This window comes from Notothenia rossii (genome assembly GCF_949606895.1).
Source record: "Notothenia rossii genome assembly, chromosome: 5".
NCBI lineage: Eukaryota > Metazoa > Chordata > Actinopteri > Perciformes > Nototheniidae > Notothenia > Notothenia rossii.
Window position 1 is genome coordinate 8,714,536 of NC_136903.1, and position 23,805 is coordinate 8,738,340.

General features: G+C 41.0%; 2 protein-coding genes across 4 annotated transcripts; both read right to left on the reverse strand.

The window, feature by feature from the left end:
- Nucleotides 1-8,390: 8,390 nt before the first annotated feature.
- On the reverse strand, nt 8,391-12,605 carry ppib (peptidylprolyl isomerase B (cyclophilin B)). The gene is made up of 5 exons (XM_079680231.1): nt 12,351-12,605; nt 11,210-11,323; nt 10,773-10,866; nt 10,075-10,259; nt 8,391-8,790 (listed from the first exon to the last, which is right to left on the reverse strand). Exons 1-5 carry the CDS (start codon nt 12,483-12,485, stop codon nt 8,668-8,670), a joined length of 651 nt encoding a protein of 216 aa, XP_079536357.1. The 5' UTR covers nt 12,486-12,605; the 3' UTR covers nt 8,391-8,667.
- A 1,206-nt stretch (nt 12,606-13,811) lies between these two features.
- adpgk (ADP-dependent glucokinase) lies at nt 13,812-22,454 on the reverse strand. 3 transcript variants are annotated; one of them, XM_079684647.1, is made up of 8 exons: nt 22,263-22,454; nt 20,892-21,119; nt 19,851-20,076; nt 19,702-19,764; nt 19,226-19,346; nt 18,590-18,786; nt 16,243-16,341; nt 13,812-15,890 (listed from the first exon to the last, which is right to left on the reverse strand). In XM_079684647.1, the coding sequence occupies exons 2-8, from the start codon at nt 21,107-21,109 to the stop codon at nt 15,327-15,329; spliced, it is 1,488 nt and encodes a 495-aa protein (XP_079540773.1). In that variant the 5' UTR covers nt 21,110-21,119; nt 22,263-22,454; the 3' UTR covers nt 13,812-15,326. The 3 variants fall into 3 exon arrangements, with proteins under 3 accessions (XP_079540773.1, XP_079540774.1, XP_079540772.1); XM_079684648.1 differs by having other exon boundaries at nt 13,812-15,887; nt 20,892-21,122; nt 22,263-22,453; XM_079684646.1 differs by having other exon boundaries at nt 20,892-21,122; nt 22,263-22,453.
- Nucleotides 22,455-23,805: the final 1,351 nt, after the last annotated feature.

A 23,805-nucleotide genomic window follows, 5' to 3' on the forward strand; every position in this document is an offset into this window, starting at 1 on the left:
GTAGTACACTACAGAGGTCATGGAATATTTTGGGCAGGCTGATAATAACCAATGGTGTGTGGGCATGGTTTAAACTTGTAAAACGTGTACTTATAAGGACAGAAAGATGGGAATTATTTTTATTACCAGTAAATAACTCACATTTCCACTGAAGGAGGTTATAGGTCAGGGTTAGGGGTTGCAGAGCTTCCTCTGTATCTCACAAAGTGAAACATTGGTTCCCAGCCTCGGATAAACAAATACAAATCTAATCAAAGCCTCTTTCCCATCATAAATAACTGTGAACTACACATAAAGCTTGCCTCAATGACAAAAGGGGAAACAATTTGACCTCCTCAAACATTTTACAATCGTAACACAGGTTTGTATACATGTTCCCCCATAGATGGACACACCTGTTCTAACTTGTTTTTAATTTAATAAACTCTAGTGCATGTAATGATTAATTAATGAGATCTAAAAGGAAACATCAGCAACACCAAGGAGCTGATTGTGGATTATAGGAAGCAGCAGAGAGAAGGACACGCCCCCATTGCCATCAATGGGACTACGGTGGAGAGAATCAGCAGCTTCAGGTTCCTCGGGGTCCACATCACTGAGGACCTGACATGGACTCTTCACACCACCACCATCACCAAGAAAGCTCGAAAGCGGCTCTTCTTCCTCCGCAGGCTGAGGAGGTTCAACATGGACTCCAGGATACTCTGCAACTTCTACAGGTGCACCATAGAGAGTATCCTGACTGGCTGCATCACGGCCTGGTACGGCAGCTGCACCGCCCTCAATCGTAAGGCTTTACAGAGGGTGGTGAAAAGTTAATTGCACAGCGGGAGGACCTTTACTCCCAGCGGCTCAGGAAGAAAGCCCTCATGATTAAAAGACCCCCATCACCCCAGCCACAAGCTGGCAGGCGGTACCGCAGTATCCGGACTAAAACCACCAGAGTCAGGGACAGTTTCATCCCACAGGCAATACGACTGTTAAACACCTGAACTGTTGAAACAACATCTGTCAAACACCTGAACTGTTGAAACAACATCCACAACATTAATCTGGCTGCTACTTAGAAATTATTTATCTATTTACCTAATATATCATATTCCAATAACTTGCATATAGACTCACATTTTACTTTTTTAAACAATTTTTCTTTTTATATTTACTATTTACTTGCACTATATTTTTCTGTTTATCTGTGTTATTTTGTTGCACTGTTGGAGAAGCCTGTCTCCTAAGATTTTCATCGTCATAACTGCTGTATCTATGTTCGTATGACAAATAAATAACCTTGAACCTTGAATCTTGAAACATGATTGTTTCGCATTTCAAATAGCTTTAAAAATGCTGTATTGTGGACCTGAAATATTAAAAAGAATACAAACACCGACCCGTTAGTCCACTTTGTCCATTAAACTATTGTTGCACTTTGAGTAGTTTACCTATGAATTCTTGTTTGAGAGTCTCAGCCCACCCTAAGGTGAATTCCATCTGTTTTTACTGGTGATGAGCTTCAGAGAATACACATTCACATCATCTTATTTTTTTTTAACTTAATTCCCATTCAAGACAATAGAAACCCAACAGAGCTGTTCTTAATTGACACACACTCTCCGTGGCCTTGTTGCCCCGCTTCCTGTTCAGAGCGGTGAGCAAGCAGTAACTGTGTAGGAAGGGCAGGAGATCGTGGGAACCCGGCGAGTCACCACAGCCTCGGCCCCGTCCAGAAAGAAAGCTCCGTCCAGAGAACAACATGAGAAACCTCTGCAAGCAGCCAAGCAGGGGGAAAGAAACCAGAGAGGAAACTGGAGAACAATGAAGAAATGGACGTGACACTACTCACCCGGCACAGGTTTGGGTGGGAACCCAAAAGTCTGCCGTACCGGAGTCAGAGCCCAACTTTCTGAAACTCATTGACAAAAACACAAGGCCCAGTTCCCACAGCGACCTTTCCCACGCTGCCGCTCATATTGTATATTTATACTTCTCTTGTCGGAACTGCTTCCCCTCCGATTTGTACCCTGTGTGTTTGTGTTTCCTTATCTTTGTGGACGTGCCTCGGCGGTTGTTTTGTTGAACTCGATCCCCGCTTTTTTCAGGCCTTTCAACTGCAGAATGTTACGAGTAATTTGTTGTTCCCTGCAGTCAAAGTCACAAGTCTTGTTCTTCCAAACAGGCTTGTTGTAAGGCAGGCTGGAAATATTCTACATTTTTTTATTATTGTCTCCAACGGACAAAAAACATAACTAACAATCAATGATCTATTGCCAATCCATGAAGTCAAGACAACTCACACATCTGACGGTTTATTTGGATACAGGCATTTACATATAAATTACAAAAGCATCAAAAAGGACCCCAGGAGCACAGTGAACTCCATCATGAATTTAAAACAAACACAGTAACTGAGCAAATGAAGCACCCCTTTATGACTTATTCTGCAGAGGATGGAAACTTCCAGAAGTACAACTATCTCTGCGGCACTTCTCCATGTAGGCCTCTGCTACAAAGAGTGTGAGAAAGAGGATAAAAGGAACCAGAGTGAATATGATTAAGATTCACATTTCATCGTTCAATACACAATAAAAGAGAACACGGGATTCTCTGTGTCCCGGAGAACCTCAGCCAATGTCTACCCATCTCCGCTGCTACTGCTCTGAAACTGTACTTTGAACATTTTTCACAAAGGATACTTGCATTAATGTCATTTCATCTTCTGTGGACTGTGTTTTGAAATATATTATTAACCAGCACTTATTAATACTATTACTTAGTTGTATACCCCGTTAGGCCCTTTTTGTATCCTGTTTTATGTGTCACACTGTGGGACTGCGGGAAACGGTATCTCAAGATTTCTGTATGTATAACACATGTAGACATTTTGACAATAAAGCTGACTTTGACTTTGACTTTTGACAATATGAACTTGAACCCTGAAAAACCTGTTTCAAACATTATTAAAATATGAAACTTATTTGAGGCCATACAATACATAAGTCCATAATGACATTTCTGTCTGCTGTTGGATTTAGAGCGAGAAGTGTACAGTTCAGAACGTTTTGCAAAACACTACAGCTGAAAACATTGTTAAACAGTTGGGGCCTTTACAGGGGAACCGTCAGTGCAGATAGAGAGATAGGTAAATGAAAATCTGGATGTGTCGAGTTAGAAAGAAGGTACTTTACTAGACCTTTGTAGCTGACTTCTTATATCTGTGGCTAACTGCATAACACACCCAATTCCTCAAACTCTTTGACACTGTCATCTTTAGAGATGCCTTGAGGGTAATGTAAGAACAAGAGTGTCACAAGGATCAGAAACAGAGGGCCTCATTATATAACTGCGTGGGGCCTCATGTTGGCCAGTGTAGATTGTGTTTAAAAGAGTGCAATGCTAAGTCAGTAGAGTGTTCTTTATTTCATGTGGCTAACGCTATATGCTTAAGGACTCTCTAAAGCTAAGAGAACCGTTATGTTTGGTGGGTTTGTAGTCAATTGACCCATTGTTACTTTAATAAAACTGATTTTTACAGCTTTGCCAACAACACAGAAGAAGGGGTCTGCTTACTTTCTCAAGGCCGATTCTTGACCGTGCAATAATTCATCTTCTCATCCAATACAACATTATATTCTAAGGGGGTATTCCAGATATTAAATCAAAGCAGATGCGCCTGTTATTTATCATCTATATTCAGACTTTCAGAGAAAATATGGTGCGCTGGTCCCTGGCAGGAGGGCAGGATGTGGACATTCAGTCCTCCAGTGTGACAGAAAACCTCCACGCTTGGTGTTGTGATTCTCTCCAGTGTTCTTTTAATCTCGGTCACAAAGCCTCTTGCAGGAAGCTATGCCAGATATGTCCGGCTTTTCAAGCAAAGCCAGTAAGTGAAGAATAACACTGTTTCACCGGACAATCCCCAATCGCCACAAACAAGGCCAAACCGAACAACAGAGGGTTTAAGCAAGACCACGGTTGTGCCTACTCCAGGGAATTCTTTCCATATTTTCCTTCTGTTGAGTCACGGGACGCCTGAGTGAATCTGGGCAAAACAAGGACAGCCGGGTAAAAACACAATTTATGTATCTCGTCAAAAAACGTATTTTTATCTTGGCTGGATCAATAGGCATTTCCCCCCTCAATTAATCAGTTTAAACTTGCATTACAAACTATTCTATTGAGGAATTTGAAGTTGTAAACCCTTTGAGGCTCAATAACAAGTTACATCACTCATCAGAGCCAACGCCGGTCATATCATTCAAGATTATGGTGGGATAATATTTCCAAATGATGCTCACACACTCCTCTTTAATTATGTAACTACATCTTAAAATAAAGATGGACTTTCCCAGGGTGTGTACCTGCAGTATTAAAGGATCTTAGCCTGTCAACAATCTTTATTTCATAAATAGCCCTATAGAGACTTGACTAGACTCACGTTTGACTGGTTTCTTGTATTTGTTAAAGTTAGCATGTAGACGACTGACAGCCCTCGTAACAAGCAGTGAGAAATAGCCTCGAGCACTTTTCTCACTAGCATGTGATCAGACAGGCCCCAATGCAGAAGAAGGGCAACCCTAAATAAGTTACAGTAAGAGCAGGAAGACTGTCCACATTCCTTCATTGACAAAGGGAAATATACGATAAAAGATATACCATACATAGTTAACAAAGCATTAACAAAGCACTTATATACTAACAAAGGACTGGCTTATCTAAAGCCAGTTGAGTAGCACTTGAAATGTGTGGCTCTATGAAACCTGATGTACTGATATGATTCTGTTTTCTTCAACTTTGTATTTTGTTGGTCGAATGCACTTATTGTAAGTTGCTTTGGATAAAAGCATCAGCTAAATGCAATGTAATGTAAGGGTAGCTAAGGGCTGTGTGTGATAAGGAAACCACAAGGGTGTGTTCGCACAGGTAAATGAGTCGAGCACAAGATTTGGACGTGTATCAAAGCTTTTGTTCAGAATGTCCAGTTAAGGAACGCCTTTTCCAGTACATTGAAAATCACTGCATCACAGTCTCTGATCACTCTTTCAGTCAGAGCCTGTCAGTGTAAGCATTTACAATGACATGGACATTTAACAAGAGGAGAATTGCATCTTATGAACATTTATTAAAAATGTAAGCCTCTATTATGTTGTTCTATTTAACATTTTTCCTCCATTCCTTCACAAAAGCACCCAAAATAGTTTTTAAATCGTGTCACAAACTGAACTTCTGTATGATTTTAAAGAGGGCTATTTTATATTTTACTTTCTGACTGCTGAGGCTGGAGCATAATAATCATCTCCACCATTTTCAGTAATCTAATGTTTTTTTTCTGTATGGAAGTCATTTTAAGGTGAATGATGTAAAATCTTCACATGCATTTCACATTCAAATTGTTCAGAGCAACATGTGCAACTAAAAAAAAAAACGTGCTGAGGAGGGATTCACTTATCCGCCTCGAGAAATGAAACTAGACTTCAGTCATGTTTGGGAATGCTGATCTGGGACCTGCTGTTCCCATGGCCTCTGGCTCTGACACTGCTTCTAAAAATGGCTTCATGAGAAGACATTACTTCATATGCCATTAATATGAATCATTGTTTGGGGCATACAAGAAGGAGGCTGTAACACATTGTAAATATTATTGGTGAGAGAGCTCCAAATGCACGTCTATTTTTATAATGTATTCCCTCAGGACTCCACTTAAAGGCACTCATATACACTTTACTCTGGTAGGACGACTCCTGACTTTTCCCTGTTGTAATTTATTGTCTTTTATTGTGATTGTAGTAATGTGTTTTTATTACATGCACTGTACAGCACTTTGGCTCGACCAAAAATCGCTTTTAAATGTGCTTTATAAATAAAACTTGATTTGATGATTTGATTTGATATGTCCTTGTATTATTGCAAAACAGGTGAACGGGCGTTATAATCAATAATCTGCTGCCAATTGTGACTCATAAACAACATGCAGTGAGGCAGAACACACCTTACAGATGTGTACAATTCTTCTGAAGCTCCAGATGGGAGTGGTTTTCCCACGAGCATCAGAAAGATTGGACAATAACAGGTAGGTGATTAACTTCTATTTTTATTTACTGTAATGACAACTAATCACACTGTCCTGCTGCAGTGAAACGGAACAATTGTCACAAAATCAAAAGCAGAAGCAAATACAGATGCCGGCTTACATCCACTAAAATGTTGATTGTACCACAGAAATGCACAATTCCTCATTTTTGCAGTAAAATCTTGTGTGAAACCACAAAGACAGACTGCCTCTGTCCTGCAGCGAGCTGGGGCCTCCTGTGTGAGGGAGCCCTCTGCAGGTCACACACACACACACACACACACACACACACACACACACACACACACACACACACACCCCCACACACCCCCACACACACACACACACACACACACACACACACACACACACACACACACACACACTAAAGTCATTGTAAAAGTGACGCTAAGTGCAGAGGTGCCACTGGTGTGTGAGAGAGTCACTCTGCAAAATAAGAATGACATTAACATATTTAAATCATAAAGTTTATAGATGAATGTTTTAGTTTTAAGCAGTGATGAAAGAAGTACTCAACTCAACGGCTGTTCACTCTTGAGGTACTTTTACTACACTACATTTCAGAGACAAATATTGCACTTTCTACTACCCTTAAATATAGTTTGCAACATATGACACCATGCTGTATTAACATACAGTATTTGACGTAGTGTAATGTACTCCACCAGCAGCAATATTAAAATGCTACTCACCTCTAAAGTATTATAGTATTCTGATAATATACATTCCTGCAAACCTATATTAACACAAACAGTAAGGACATTTGTGTTTGGTAGATGATTTCTATGTTCAGGGTATATGCAGGAATCCTGAAGTCAAATGTAATACCTTTTAAGACCTTTTTCAGACCCCGCGGACACCCTGATGTTGTAACAATACTTCTTGGCAATAAATCGTGTACCGTTGGAAAGCCTGTTTACTTGCCTTTCCAATGATACCACATTTGTGAGGAACAAGCATTTGTGGGATGAGCAGCTGAGCTGAGTATGAGGGTTGCGCCCATGAACAATGTGACAAATCTCCTCTGCCAACGCCAAACAGCAGCCAGTCTCCGGTATCTTACGGCTGCCAGGAGGCCTGCCATGACTGCCCTTCACTGTCAGGCCAACTTGCACTGGAACTTCAACATGTGGAGGAACATTATGTTCAGCGTTGAGTCCAATTTCTGCCTACGGCACATGGATCGTAGGGTCACAGTGTGGAGGAGACGCAGAGAACGCTTTGCTGATTGCTGCACCGATAGAGTAGGAGTGGAGAGGATGGCCTGCATGCAGTCCTGACCTCAACCCCATTGAACCCCATTTAGGGATCAGCTTGGACCTGCTGTCCGTGCAGAGTGACCAACACAACCACGTTGGCTGACTTGGGACAAATGCTGGTTGAAGAATGGGACGCCATCCCACAGCAGGCTGGTGACAGCATGAGGAGGAGAGGCTGCTGTGGCTGTGTTTGGTTATTCCACATGCTACTGAGGCTGCTTGTTAAATTAATACATTGTTCATAAATAAATTGTTGCCAATATGTCTTTATTCATCAAATCCACCAAACCACACCAAACTAGAGTCAGCAGCAAAAAAAGCTGTTTGGCATTGGCAGAGGAGATTTGTCACATTTTTTTCATGGGCGCACCCCACATACTCAGCTCTGCTGCTCAACCCACAAATGCTTGTTCCTCACAAATGTGTCACCATTGGAAAGTTAAGAAAACAGGCTTTCCAACGGTATAAGATGTATTGCCAAAAAGCGTGGTTACAACATAGAAATCATCTACCAAACACACATTTCCTTACTTTGTGTGTCAAGTTAATAGGTTTGCAGGAATGTATATTATCAGAATAGTTTCTAACAATATTACTTTATGAAAGGGAACATTCTGCCCAATAAGAGCTTTAATACATTTTACTGATATACTTTAAACCTAAAAGTCTTGGTTGAAGAACTGTTACTTGTAACCTTGTCTTACAAAAACATGTTAACATCAAAATGAATAGAGTAAAAGATAATTGGCAATTGTTAATAAATGCCCTAAATGACTTTGCTTTCTCCTTGTAGAGATGTATGCTGAATGATTAATCGAAGCATTATGATAATACATCAAACAGCGCCTCCTAGGGTTCATAACAAGAATTGTCATGAAGTGTGTATGGATGTAAACAATGTGTGATTTGAGAATTTAAAAAGGTGCACAATCCACATTTTCTGTTTAAACACAGCAAGTTATAACAGCAGTAATAACACATGTTCACAAGTACAGCCAAATGTGAATCTGAGTGATACCTGGAGGAGTAAAGAAATCCACTCGGCATTTTAACAAAAATTGAAACCTTTATTTTAGATTTCATTTTTTTACAAAAACAACAACGAACGGTTGGTTGCACCTTGGAATGCTCGTTGGTAGATGGACCCAAAGTGGCGTCATGATTGCTCGATGCTCCTCCGGTGCTTTAAGACAGCAGCCACTGACACAGAATCTCCCAGAATCCCCTTCCGCAGGACCACAGGGCTGTTGTGGTAATAAAACATGGTGGCCCGCACAATTTCCCCCCCACCCGCCCCCAGTCCTGTTCTCCCTCAGCAGTGCTCTACTCCTTGGCAATAGCGAAGGGCTTCTCCACCTCAATAACGCCACAATCGTGGATCATGACATCTTTAAGAGGCTTATCCCGGCCGTCTGTCTTTGTGGCCTCGATCTTCTTCACCACATCCTGGAGGGATTAAACAAATACAAATAGATTAGATTGATTCAGCACAGTCAAAATAGTTAATAAAATAGATCAAAGTTGACATCAGGGAACCATAAAGTAGCATGGTGATAATTATTGGTAGCTTTTCCTTAGAATGCACAGATTTGTACAGTAATATCAGTTTATATACAATAGTTTAATTGTTGATTAGCCTGTAATGGCTGCCTCTAGTATCCAAAGCACCCTTGTTAATCTCACTGTTATGGAATACATTTACACGTTAGTAAAATGTACGTAATCAAAAACATTTCATGATGCAGAAGGGTCCCATTCAGTGCTATACATGGGATGTGTTGGTTTATTATTACTACAGCATTTGCACAAGCATAATTAGTATCTTGTAGCATGATGGATCTTATTTAACTTTGCTTTACTATGGGGGCAATTTAAATCTGTTACATGTAGTTATATTTAGTGCAATCATCAGGTGTTTATGTTAATTTGCACAGTTTAAATTTAAATACAGCACAAGTACCTCAAAGATATATTATTTGAGTAAATTAACGTTGTTGCTTTTCACCAGTTGGCTTTCTGATATCTATATTGAGATATTTAAAAAAAGCCACATCACATGTGACGCAAACTTTACATTCCTGCTTGCATTTCCCCTTCAGTTTGAATATTTACAAGACATTTATGTTTTCGATTCAAGTCTGAGCCACAGGTATATCAAAGCCTTTGAGTATAGGAGGAGCCACTGGAGACTTTCCAGACAGATTGTGCAGTTATTTTGTTAAAAATAAAAAAATGACAAACAGGAACAGTAAACCCTGACATCTGGGAATGTTCACGACCAAATTGATGCAGAGTACAGTCTCCGATTTAGATGACACGATCACTTCGATGCAATTCTGTGTCACCTCACACCTTCTGCTACTGCATGAGGAATATGCAATTATAAAAGCGGTCCAGGGTTTATCGGATGTTAAGATAAAACTCAAAGTGCTTTCAAGGTAGTGTCACAAACATCCCTAGAAGCTTGATCATCACATTTAAAAGTGTTATTATAAGTGCAACTGCAAAATATAAAGTTTACAGAATCCCTTCACTCCCACAGCAATGATTACAAATGTTACCTTCAAAATTCCTCTCTTGTAAATGGGTTAGCCAACTAAGCAAACCTCTTGAACTACAGCCTTCTAAGCTTAATACAAGTTGATTGGCTCCAAACCAGTTGATGGAAACTTTCTGCAACCTTTCAAAGTGTACTCAACAACTGACTGCTTGTTTTCTTCACTGACTCACCATGCCCTCCAGGATTTTTCCAAAGACGACGTGTTTGCCGTCCAGCCACGGGGTCATGATGGTGGTGATGAAGAACTGAGAGCCGTTAGTGTCTTTGCCGGCGTTGGCCATGCTGAGCCAGCCGGCGGCGTAGTGCTTCAGCTTGAAGTTCTCATCGGGGAAACGGTCCCCATAGATGCTCTTGCCTAGAATAAAAAAACAAAAAAACATGTTTAGTATCTTGTCGTTCTGCAAACATTCCCTCTCTGTACACATATTCACATGTCATTTAAATTGCTGCCAAATGTGTATCTCTACTTTATCTGATGACATTTTATTACTCACAACACTTGGCCATTCTGAATAAGAGCATCTGCCAAAATGTCAAATAACCCCGAAACATGTGGTCACAAAAGGGCAACAACTAACTGTGAAATACCTCTTGGCACAACGTTTTGTATGAGCTTTTTAAGTTTGAAATAATACCATGCATTTCCCAATTAGTAAAATAATAAAACTCAGGATTTCATCGAAACAAAAAAGTTGCTAGAAAGTTTGCCGCGTGGAATGTCTTTTTTCTAAAAGGTCACGAAATACCAAGGAAAATGTGTAAAATGCCTCGAGTCCTAAATGTCCAGGACAGCATATTTGACGAGTGGGATCTTGTAGAGACAACATCTAAATCCTGACCTAAATGCCAGTGTCGGTGGCCATCTTACCTCCAGTGCCGTCTCCTTTGGTGAAGTCTCCACCCTGGATCATAAACTCCTTGATGACTCGATGGAATTTGCTGCCTTTGTAACCGAATCCTTTCTGTTTAATTAGAACAAACACATTGTTGAGTTAAACAAAACTTACAAAAAGGGCTACCTGCTGCTGCCAGTATTTGACATGAATGAGTGAAATTATTTGTTCAAAGTGTTTCTCCAGGACATGGGGGTTCACGGTTTGGGAAAGTAAAGAAGGATGTTGACTTAGAGGGAAACAAGTAAACATTGCAAATTATACCCCAAGACCCTTTCTGTGTCACACTGCTGTGTAAAAAGAAGAAGGATGGCTGCTTCAATTGTTCCCCCATTTCATTTGCAGTCAGTAGTGAAACTGGGGAGTCCAAGAGTGTCACACTTCGGGAACACATAAACTTAGATGCTCTCACCTCTCCTGTTGCCAAAGCGATGAAGTTGTCTGCTGTTTTGGGAACAGTTTTCCCAAAAACTCCAATGACAATTCTTCCAACTTCTTCATCTCCAACTTTCATGTCAAAGAACACCTAGAAACATAGTCAAAACATAAAGTTATTTTACACCCCATGGTCACATGTTAATGAAATTGACTCCATGCGATTCTATTCATGGCCACTGTTATCTTCTTTTCCTTTGTTGAGGCGTCTGCCTGCAGCCAAAAGTGTTTTAAAGAGATATTCATTATTTAAAGCAAGTTTCTCCGGGATATGGCACCGTTATAATGTGACATAAGATCAACGAAACGATTGTGTTTTTCACTTCAGTTCCGTTTTCCCCATCATAAAAGAACATGCAAAAAAAAATACTAGTTTTGAATTAAAGTTTCAGAAAAACCTACTTTATCTTGCAGAAGTAATAATTAGTTGTATGTATAACTCTTCACCTGCAGTTCAGAAAAAAAGCAAGGCCGCTTTTAAGAGGTATGCATTAATAAAGAAAATGTAATTTAGGCTTGCCAGTCTTTCTCCACAATAGTAGCTTGCATGTGAATACGAGTCATTGTTAGTTGCACTGATGTAAATGTCAAACAAAATAGTGTGCACATTGCAAAGCTTCCTTATAACTGCAGACGTGGACAAACCTGCTGAACCCAGACACAATAACATCTCTCTGAGACACAGAGGGCTAGCTACAGGGGAATAATCAATAGGTACAGGCTGAAACGTCAACTGCCTAAATGGATGTAGGACATTAATATTGGTGCATTTGGAAAACCAACAGTTAGGCCAAAATGCTAGCTACGACAGCTAGCTCCATTTAGATTAGCCAGGATTAAAGGAATGTCCTTTTCCACTCTTTTGCTGTCTGCTAACCTGGTTTTATGCCATTGTATACGATTGTAAACTAGGTTTTGCATTACAATTAGCCTCATATTAGCCGCCTGTTAGCTACACAAGACAAGGAGGAGCCGTTGGAGGCTAACTTTTCTGTGACGTGGCTTAACAGAATGCAGCTAGCTGTTAGCATGAAATGGTTGCCAATGAGGAACAGCTTTGATTTCTCTACATTATCAAGCTAGCAGTCGAGCTAGCGGGCTAACATGCTAACACCTACCTTCGCTGTTACTTTGGGGCCTTTCTTCTTCTCGTCCGCAGATGAGCCATTAGGGAAAGCGAGGAAAATCAGGGATCCCACAATGATCGTAATGGCCACAAGGAACTTCATCCTTCTCTCGCAGAGTCTAACCATCAACGAGAAAAAAAGCAGCCCGAGGACGACCCTGTAAGTCTTGCTACCTTTATATGAGTCGGGGTAAGGAGAGCGGTATCCGGGGTGGAGACTCTGCCGGACGGCCGCTGATGCTCCGGCTGCGCTTCCTCCACGACCGCAGCGGGGGCGGGACTTCAGACACAGCGAGCCGACGCACAGGCCTCTGATTGGTTCATGTATTTGGCGTTTGAGCCAATCAGATGCATACGCGTTACAGCGCTCTGACATATTTCCCAGCATTCCTCAACATTGAATTCAAATATAAAATATAAAACTTTGTGAAGTACACACTTTATTTTTCTTTCAATCCATCTAAAATCTGTAATATTAAAGGCTACTTCTATATTTGTACACGGTCACTTAAAACAAATATATACTGCTACTTAGTTTTTTGTTATCATGGTGTACTTATCTGTTATTTGTTTTGACCTATTGTGTTTTTTATTATTAATAATATGTGCCTACTTTTTAATTTAATATCTAAGTCTATTCTTTTTACTTTATCTGCACTATTTTTATGCTGAAATAATACCTAAATGTCCCCACTTCGGGACAAATAAAGGAATCCTGATAACTGAATTGTAATGATATGTAAAGCTAAGTGATTCACTACAATAATACCAAATAAAACAAGATCAATTGTATTCTTCTGTAATCCTACAAATTGTTTTATCACTTTTTTTGTATTTAAAGGTTTAAGAATTTGACTATGTTCTTTAATATACTCACATAAACTCAATCAAATCGGGTTTCACATTGATGTATACACGTTTTTATAATACAGTGTATGCATTATGCTTTTCATATGCATTTATTTATTTTGCATTGGTAAGTACATGCCATTTGTACATTTGAATGATTTTTCTGTCAAAAAGAAATTATGAAACATTTCTTAGCGATGAACATTTTAAAGATGTTTGATTAAAACGAGCCTGTTATGGGGTTAGTGTTAGAGTTAGGTGGTAATCTCAGGGACATGATAACCCTAGTTGAGGCCCTGGTGGAAAAACAAGTAGCAGCTGGCTCAACAGAACAATATTACTTTCATTGTATGTATCCTGTCACCTTAAGTTAACTTTATTAAACAATATGCACAATAAAACCCTCTAGTGTCCATACAGAATCCAGTCTCACCACATTTCCAGATTAGCACATTTTAATCTTTTTTGTATATGTTTTTATGTATTTACAAAACTATTGAACTTGCATGACATCCATGTAAGACTTTAACCAATAATAAGCACTAATGTGAAGTTCATCTTGGCATTGACTTGCACAGTAACCTACATCACCACAAAGAGGCCATTACTCTCCATATATATTTTAATGACAAACTACATGAAAATGAAACATGATGACAGTTACAATTGTTAAAACATGAGACACAAATTATGAAATGAGTTAAGATGAAAAGATTGTACTTGCTAAAACTAAAAGGGGGTGGGGTTCAGAGTACAGGTTACATTCACCTCTGCAGGCACTCCTGCCCCTTCGTACTAGTGCAAATAATCAACTCTGTTCAACAAAAAGCCATCCTTCTTCCTGTTGCTGTACGTTTGCATTAAGACTCCATTATTGCATGCCTTCAGCGGCCATGTGAGGTATACAAATACATTGTTCTTACGGCTATGCAATGTATACTAACATGAAGCAGCCGTTCCCAAGTAAGCTAAAAAAAACAACCAAACAACCCATGAAACAGCGTAATGTACCGATAGGCCAGAAGCTCTTCTTGCTTTATGTAACAGAAAGATTTCCCAGCCAATCGTGTTACAGTCACATTTTACAAGTGAGAGAAGGTAACAACGGACAGAATGACCCTGTACAAAAAAAAACGTAAACAAATATACAAAGAAGTACAGTAACCAGGATAACATAATGGTGCACAGCTCATTTTGGAATTTAATTTCACCATTATCTGTGTTTAATCGCCATCAGAACCTTTTCAATGAATCATCCGGTGCATCTCATTGTAAACTGAGCTTTACTGCATAAAGAAGGATCCCCTTCAAAACCACACTTGCATTTTATGGTGCCGAATCTCATTATTTGATCATATATGGACAATGCATCAGAAGTGTGAAAGCACCAGAGATTATAATAACTGTTACTATGCAGAGTTGAGAAACGTTAACATCTTAAAACAACTGAGAAGACTAGTATTTATCTTTTTAGTGACAAATAACAAAAAGGTCAAGTATGTCTTAACAGTCTAAACATTAATTACACGCAAGTAAGTCACCCATTGAGTTGAAGAAACACAGAACATCAAGATTTCCACCTAGATTCTACGATATAGTAAGACGCTCATCAGTTTCCAGTCAAACAGAATTATTTATATGTGTGTGTGTTATAATGTGTCACAAGGGCAGCTGATGTGATGCTAAGTTTGAAGTGGCTCTGAAATATGAATATGGTATTATTATAACTTCTTAAACTCATATTTGTCTAAAGGCACAGCATACCTAAGATATGCAGGTCAGAGTAAATTAGGTGAGCCAACAGAACTCTTTGGAGTATGTGAACATGGCTTTGAGTCGCGGCCGATGCATAGAGTCAGGTCGCCTCGCAGCCCAGACACTTCTGTGAAGCGCCGCCTCACTTTCTGTGTTTGCAGGAGGAGTGGAGGAGGAGGAACAGAGGAGAGCTGGCTGGAGGAGTCATCAGGCAGGATTTTAATCTATCACCATCGATCACATCCTTAAACTCAGTGCAGCTCCAGAGAGGAAGACACTGGTTCAGGAAACAGAAGCCTGAACAACCTTAGAAACTCCGACCTAACAATCTCAGACTTCAAGGAGTGTCAGATTGAAGCAAACCTCAGAAGGGCTGCTGGGTCTCGAACTCGGAGTAAACGAGTCCCTCTGCTGAGATGGCGTCCCCGAGCCCGACTGTCCTCAGAGGCTGTCGGCACACCAGCACGGCCGTCAGGTGGAAGGTGACGTCTCCTCTCCGCCACACGGTGACCGGCTGCTCTGGGATCAGGGACAGCTGCTCTCGGGGCTCAGCGTGTGAGCTGTAAAACTCCAGCGGGGCTTTCAGCTCCACCTTGCTGGGGTCCACAGCCTGGAGGCCACACGCCTGAGTGCTGGCGACCCGCGCTCCGGCCATCACCGCGGACGCCTGGTTCCCCCAGTACCCGTCCACCGTGGCCAGGATGTGGTAGGCCAGCGTGTGGAAGTGAATGCGAGTCAGGTCCGCATCGGAGGATGGCTCGATGCGGCCGTGCTGCTCCAGGATCCACAGCAGGATGTCGCTGACCCGCCCCACGTCTGGGATCCCTTGCCAGGCTACCATCTCAGCATGAGGCCCCTCTCCAGCCTGAGAGAGGAAGAGCAGCTCCTGCTCGTTCAGCCCAATGGAGCTGACAATGGGCATAACCTGCTAACGGGAAACACAGAAAAACAGTTATTAAAAATACAGATCTTTTTAACTATCATAATGGTTCAGGTATTGTGTGATCATTTTGTTGATGAGGGGGAGTGATCATGTAATATGTTGATAATGGTTGCACAATATGAACATCGATAGCATCAAGAAATGGTATGTCCTTTTGGTGTCCAGGGACGGCATGAATGATTAACCCTGATGTGTAACAGGTGCAGTTATGTAAGCATCTCCATGTATGTCCTATTTATGTTATGTCTGTGAAAGAAATACAGAACCTGGATTATGAACCCACTCATCCTCTCGGGGAAGTTCACTACATCCACCATGACAGTTTCCGGACATGTACCTCCTGCATGATGCTGTTCATGTAGTCTTTGTCCGTCATGCTGGCCAGCTCCAGGTGGATGGGGATATCTCTGGGGATCTCAGATATGGCTGACACAGCCTGTGAAGAGAAAACAAGTAGAAGATCAGAAGAAGAAGAACTAAAACCAAAGCGGTGTGACAGTCGCAGATTGATCAAAGTGTTTCTTATAAACTGTAGTGGCAGGGGAAAAGGTTAAGGCATGTGGTTTAGATTGAAAATGAAATGAAATCTATGATACGTGGGTATTATCCTCCCAACTACAGTTGTTAAATGTCCACTTTTATGTAAGGTTTGAGGGTGTGGTTCTGCAAGCCTCATTTGCATATTCACCCGTCGCGGCGCGCCCAGAGGCTTTTTAGTGGGCGCGTCACCGGGATGCCAGGTGTGGTTCTCACGGGAGGAGGGAGCGTGTGTGTGGTGAATGCGGGTATTCAGTTACGTTTTCTCAGCATTTATATCTAAGTTTCATTACATTACATTTAACTGATGCTTTTGTCCAAAGCGAATTACAATAAGTGGATTCGACCAACAAAATACAACCTTGAAGAAAACAGAATCATAAGTACATCAGGTTTCATAGAGCCAAACATTTCAAGTGCTACTCAACTGGCTTTAGATAAGCAAGTCCTTTATTAGTACATAAGTGCTTTGTTAGTAATTCTATCGCTCGAAGTGGAGTCCAAAGAGATGAGTTTTCAGTCTGCGCCGGAAGATGTGTAAGCTTTCTGCTGTCCTGATTTCAATGTGGAGCTCATTCCACCATTTTGGAGCCAGGATAGCAAACCCACGTGTTTTTGTTGATGGGAACTTGGGTCCCCCTCGCAGTGCGGGTACAACGAGCTGTTTGGCTGACGCAGAGCGGAGTGCACGTGCTGGGGTGTACGGTTTAACCATGTCCTGGATGTAGGAAGGGCCAGATCCATTCGCAGCATGGTACGCAAGTACCAGTGTCTTGAAGTGGATTCTAGCAGTTACTGGAAGCCAGTGAAGGGAGCGGAGGAGCGGCGTGGTGTGGGAGAATTTAGGAAGGTTGAAGACCAGACGAGCCGCTGCATTCTGGATGAGCTGCAGAGGTCGGATGGCACATGCAGGTAGACCAGCCAGGAGGGAGTTACAGTAGTCTAGGCGTGAGATGAAGAGAGCCTGGACCAGAACCTGCGTGGCTTTCTGGGTCAGCTGGGGACGTATCCTCCTGATGTTGTAAAGAGTGTATCTACAGCAGTGGGTTGTAGCAGCGATGTTTGCAGTGAAGGACAGTTTGTTATCTAGGGTCACATCCAGGTTCCTTGCAGTCTGAGTCGGGGAAACAACAGAGGGGCCGATGTTGATTGTTAGGTCAAGAGTGGGACAATCTTTTCCCGGAAGGAAAAGCAGTTCAGTCTTGTCAAGGTTGAGCTTGAGGTGGTGAGCAGACATCCACCGAGAGATAAAATGCTCCGGGGAAGTAACTGAAAGTAACTTTTTGTGGATATTGCATCGACCGACCTGGAAGCACGTCTCCTTGGAGAGGACGCGCACCGCTAGAGAGAGAGATTCTCTTCAACACAGGGTGAGATCGCTCCTTTGTGCCACGCTGATCTTTGTATTGTTCTTTTTGTGGATTATAGCCTGAAAAGGCCTACAAACATTTCTGTTTTTGCCGCCGACGGGCGCAGGAGCAACAGCTTTTATTTAATCAATGAACTATGGCCTGGATTAGGCAGTAAAGACAATTTCAGTGTATCGCGAGTGGACTTTTTATTGGGTTTTGTTTGGCTCAAAAACTGTGAATACACTTGAGTAACGCAGAGAACCTGTCTTTGTTTATTTTGTGAATGTGTGCATATAGACTTTAGTTAATACATTTCCGTGGGGACTATTTTGTGGAAAGAGCAGATTGTCCGCTTATCAGTTCTGTTTACCTTTATAATATTATTTCATTCAAGAACCCCTTGCGCGTTTAATTAACACAACTATTTTAGATAGTTGACCGGTACAGCGGGAACATTTCAAAAAGGCATGCTTCTGTATGATGCATGTTCACTTTGAGCACATTACAGCAAATCATAGCTTTTCAATGAATGAATGTTTTATTTGTCATTTCTTTTTCACTTGTATAAGCTAAGAGTAGAAGATGGGTAATCCTTAACCTCTATGTAATAACCAGACATCAACAGAAGCAGACAATGTTTACTGTGACAAAGGATGTAAGCTTTGTACATTGTGACTGGAAAGCATAAAAAAGACATGAATTTAAAAAAATAGGAATCAGGACATTGTAGAAACCTGCAAAAAAACACCAGCTCTGTTGATTGATAACAGTTAAGGACAGTTTTCGGCCACTGACCTCCTTGAGCCTCTCCTCCCACAGCTCCCGGCCCTGCCCCTCCATCATGTGCAGCCCCGACAGCACCACCAGCTCCGGATCAAACTCCTCCAGACTCTCCACGAAAGTCTCCAGGGAGCTCATCTCCCCGTTGGACACATCGTGAGAGAAGATGAAGCGGTTGGCTTGAGGTGCCTGCGTCGAACCCCACTGTTCACCTTGAGACAGAAAATCCCTTTTATATGAACACATCTTAACAGACTAAAGCAGGGGTGTCAAACTCAATTTCATCGCGGGCCACATTAGAATTATGGTTGCACTCAAAGGGCCGGTGGTAACTTTAAGATTATATAAAAAATACATAATAAATATAAAATAATGAAATAATGAATAAATAATGAGAGCAGAAGTCTAGGGAAAATAATTGCAAGTCTCTTCATTGCGCATGTCACACAATGAGATGCATTGTGGGACATGTAGTTTATGGGCAATGTTCTCCTGTAAAGCGGCACGTAACTTTAAAATAAACTTATATTCTTTGCAAGCTCTTGCGGGCCACACAAAATGAAGTGGCGGGCCGGATTTGGCCCCCGGGCCTTGAGTTTGACACCCCTGGACTAAAGGAATCCTGAAGCTGCAGCTCGCTCTTCTTCTCACCTGCTTTATACTCCAGGATGAGGTGATACTCATCCGTCTCCTGCATGGAACCCGGGGGAACGACTATCTGCTCGTCCAGCATCTCGTGAAGTTTAGGACCGATCGGCCCACATAACAAAACCTGTCAAATACAAATACAAGTCATTTCAAGCTGGGGTTTTATTTACAATACAATACAACGTGACTTCCTGATTAAATAAAGTACTTATTTGGTGTAACTTGCTACGACTTATGCAAGTTTTTTGTGGTATTATTTGGTTGTATGACTTTTATGTTTTTGTAGTTCGATGATCTGAATTTAGGATTTATATACTGAACCAAAAAAGCTAAGATAATGTCAAAGATTTAAATTCCTGAAATAGATTTCAAAGACCAGCTTAAATATCCCATATTTTTTTAACGGGGGTTATATAATAGCTCATTAATGAAGTGAAAGATTAAGAGTTAACAACAGAAGTATGAACATGGTACTGTACCGCAAGGTCAGGGTAGGTGGCGAGCTTCTGAGCAATGAGGGCAGCGTTCCCTCCCACGTACAGCTGCAGGAAGACAAAAGGTTATCAGAAGATCTTTTTAAACTTTATTCAACAACAACAAAGGAGTTTGCAGAGTAAATGGTCCTTGCCTTGGCCCCGGGGTACTCTGCCGCTGCTCGTGCGATCCTCTGAAACACCTCGCTGTCGCTGAAGAAGCGCTCGGCTGCAGCTCCGCGCTCCATGTAATGGATGAAGGCTTCCTTCAGGTCCTCTTTGGAGTGCAACACCTCGTGATTCAGGCCGGAGCCGGGGTCCACAGCCAGAGCCTGCAGCAGCCCCACGCCGGAGACCACCACATCCACACAGGCATTCACCCTGAACAACAGGAGAGAACCACATACAACTTGTTATTTGATAGTTAAACTTTTGAATGGTGTGTTTGAAGAGTAATCGGACTATATCACCAACATTGGAGGATTGAGCATCTGTTTAAGGCCTAGAATAAAGTTTGTCTGGTGTCTGTATGTGTGTCACAGTGTTTGTGCATAAATAGACAAACCCTTTCAAATCTAAAGAGGTCAAGGAATTTTAAAGACACAGGGAAATTATAACATGCAAAACAATTTTCTATGGTCTTTCACTGAATCTGTGCGGTGTGTGTTTGAAATGAAACACTTTTTTATCCATTTCAAATTGTATTTAAATCCCTCGTGTAATGATCTCCATCGACTAAGGCTGGGCAATATCAAATATCACAATATTTTTCAGAATATACACCATACCAATGTCGTTACAAAGTTGTTGATTGATTCAAGATTCAAGGCTTTAACTGTCATGTGTACATAATAGCTACAGAGTAGTTATGACAATGAAATGCTTAGGTCACAGGCTCCGACAACAGTGTAACATAATAAAACAGATAATAGTGCAAGTAAATAAAATGAAATATAATATAATAGAAATAGTCGATACAAGTAATTAGAATATTGATATAAGTTACAACCAGATGAATGTTATGGATGAATTTTCGAAAGTTCAGGTGTTTAACAGTCTTATGGCCTGTGGGATGAAACTGTCCCAGAGTCTGGTGGTTTTAGTCCTGATTGATTGATTGATTGATTGATTGATTGATTGATTGATTGATTGATTGATTGATTGATATCACCCACAATTCCCCCCCTGTGACTCACCCTACAGCCACTCTGCTCCACTGCCGGGTGGGCAGAGTGATCAGCGTCTCCCAGGCGGAGGAGACCACCTGCTCCAGGCTCTTCTGGCTCTCCGGGGGGGTCTGGATGTTCGGCAGGCCGATGTACGTCAGGATCTGCTCCGGCAGCTCCGAGCCGCCGAGGTAGAAATATCCCACAGCCAACGCCAGCAGGGCGGCCGCTGAAGCCTTCCTCCACATGATGCTCACACTGCTGCAACACAACACAACCTGTCACCAACTATTAGGGATCAAAATGACTACAGTGTAGAAATGGCTATGAAATTATTCTGACCAGCTCCTCCAACAATGCAACATATATAATACAATACTAAAGTACAAAACAAAAAGTCTATAGTATATACTATATTTGTTATTGTGTGATGGACATTTAGAGCTACTAACGGATGTAGTCTTTTATTACAGCTTGCTTGAAACAATAATACAGTTAGAAAACAGAAATGTATGATTTAGATATGACTAAGTAAAAGTACTTATTGGAGTAGAAGTACAAAAGCATTGGCAACAACATCTTCCCATTTTGGAACCGTACCTACTGTACTTCTGGATTACAATGAATGATGCTTTATTTTTGCTACAAGAGTTGTAGCTGGTAAGGTTGAGCTTAATTCTTTATATATGATATCTGATATTTATACTTTACATATTGCTGCTGGGTGGCTCAGTCGTCGTGATAATGCATTATAAAAATGTATAGTTCAAAAGATATTCTTAATCTGCAAGTAAATTGAGTTCAAATAAATGAATAAAGTGAAGTAAAATGGAGTAAACGTAGAAAGATGGAATGGATGTATTGTGAAGTATCTAAAAAATAACACTACTTGAGTACTTATCTACTTTTCGCAACTGCTTGCATGTATTTATTCATTTAGGATAGACTAATATTCTATATTTGCATGACAAAATGAAAGGAACAATTCTGCAAGTACTTTCACTTTTTAAAAGGGTGTTAGTACTTCTTCGACCAGCAGCTACCCAGAAGGAGTGCTTTAACCACCCTAATGCTAATGATATGCATTGAGTCGTACTGCCCTTTAAAATACAAGTTAACTATGCAAGAATGTACTTTATGGTACTCCAGCCTGCAGGGGTAAAGTTACTGCTAACGTGTACACAATATTTGTTAGCTCACATGCTAGCAGCAGCAACACAGTGATTCTTTAGCTTCACTTAATCAAAGCTAATCTGTCAGTAGCAATTAGCCTAAAGCTAGGCTTAGCATGCAATCTAATTTAGAGTCGAGACAAGATACTTTTCTCTGCATACACTCGGCTTTAATAAGAGCCTTTTAGTTAAAAATAGAAGTAGCTTCGCAATTGTTAGCGACACGTACCGATAATATTGTGTAGGCTTCAAGTTCAGTTGCACGGGAAGAGGATACTGTGTCCTGGTGAGTCACATTAACAGGGTTTAATGTGCAGATTCCGCCGGTGCAGTGACAGAAACTGAAGAAGAGGTCCAACGGTACGTGAAGGGGCAATGACTGACAGTAGCTTCCGCCTCACGCTCTGCGCATGCGCATCAGCAGGGTACATCCCCAGAACAAAGTGTGAAGAACACAGATGGTGAAGGAAAGAACAAACCTTAAAAAAATGACAACTTTTTGAATCGTGCATGATAGAAATATCACCCTAAGAAATGTGACTCCAGTGGCTCTGTGGCAATGTTTTCCTTGATTCATTATGCCCAAATATTTTCTGTTTTACCCAGCCAGCTGTAACATTAAGGGATGAACAATTAATTGTTATATTCAAGCCATGCATTATATATGATTTATTGGACACTTTGCATGATGAATACTTTAAGTAGATTTTGATATTGATACTTAAAGTTTAAGCAAAAGAACTTGGAAGGGTTGCACGATTTAAAGGGTATTTCACATTTTTACAATCAATTTTGAAAATGTGCTTAATAATTTGTGGTTGGAAACGCAGGAAAAAGTTCAGGCGTAAATCATGATTATTGATGGCTGGATTTTATTTATCTACTGTGTTACGCCCAGGTCTAGGGGAACCTGGGCGCAGCACAACATTTGGTAGCCTATTTGGGCAGCCAATCAGCTACCGGGCACCGCCTGCTTACTCACACGCAGCCACACAGACACAGGAGGAGGAAGAAATATCTGCACACAAATGATATAACGACCCAGGGTCGTAACAACTGTCATACATATGGCCTACTGCGTCTTACTTTCCCCTAGTCAGTCACTTTTCTTTGGTATTTTTATATATATATATGTGGTTACCTTATACTTAAGGTAGGACATTTGCCATGCAAGGATGGTCTAATAAAATGTGCTATTGGGTTGCATTTTGGGAAATGTAGGATGCAGTGTTTTAAGAGATTGACCCATCAAAAAGTCAGCATATCTTGGCCTCTGCTGCACCATGAACGTTTCTTTGAAGAAAACATTTTCTCTCACAAGTCTCCTAAATGTATAAAAGTGCTGTGTGAAGAAAACGCCTTCATCACAGTTGGCATAGGGGCATGGTAAAAGGCACACTGAGGGAAACACATTAATAACTTTGCTGGACATTGTTCAAATAAAACCCAAGTTGTTCAAGACAGCTTTATTTGAAGTCATACATAATGCTGTGCCAAAGTAACCTGCTTACCCCCTCGTTCAAGGTTGTGAAGTCCAAACCTTTTAACATGCTGGAGTACTCCCCTAAATCTGGTGCATACTTCAGCCAAGCATTACCCTCCATTGCCCTTGTTGAATTTGAATACATTTTAACATTTTACTTGTCACTAGCACCAGACATGCTAATACTTGTAGTATAGACAATGACTCAGAATCAAGAATTACAGAGTAAGTTTTCACTCCAATCCTTTTATACATCCAGAGTGAACAAGTCCAACCAGATCTTAAATCT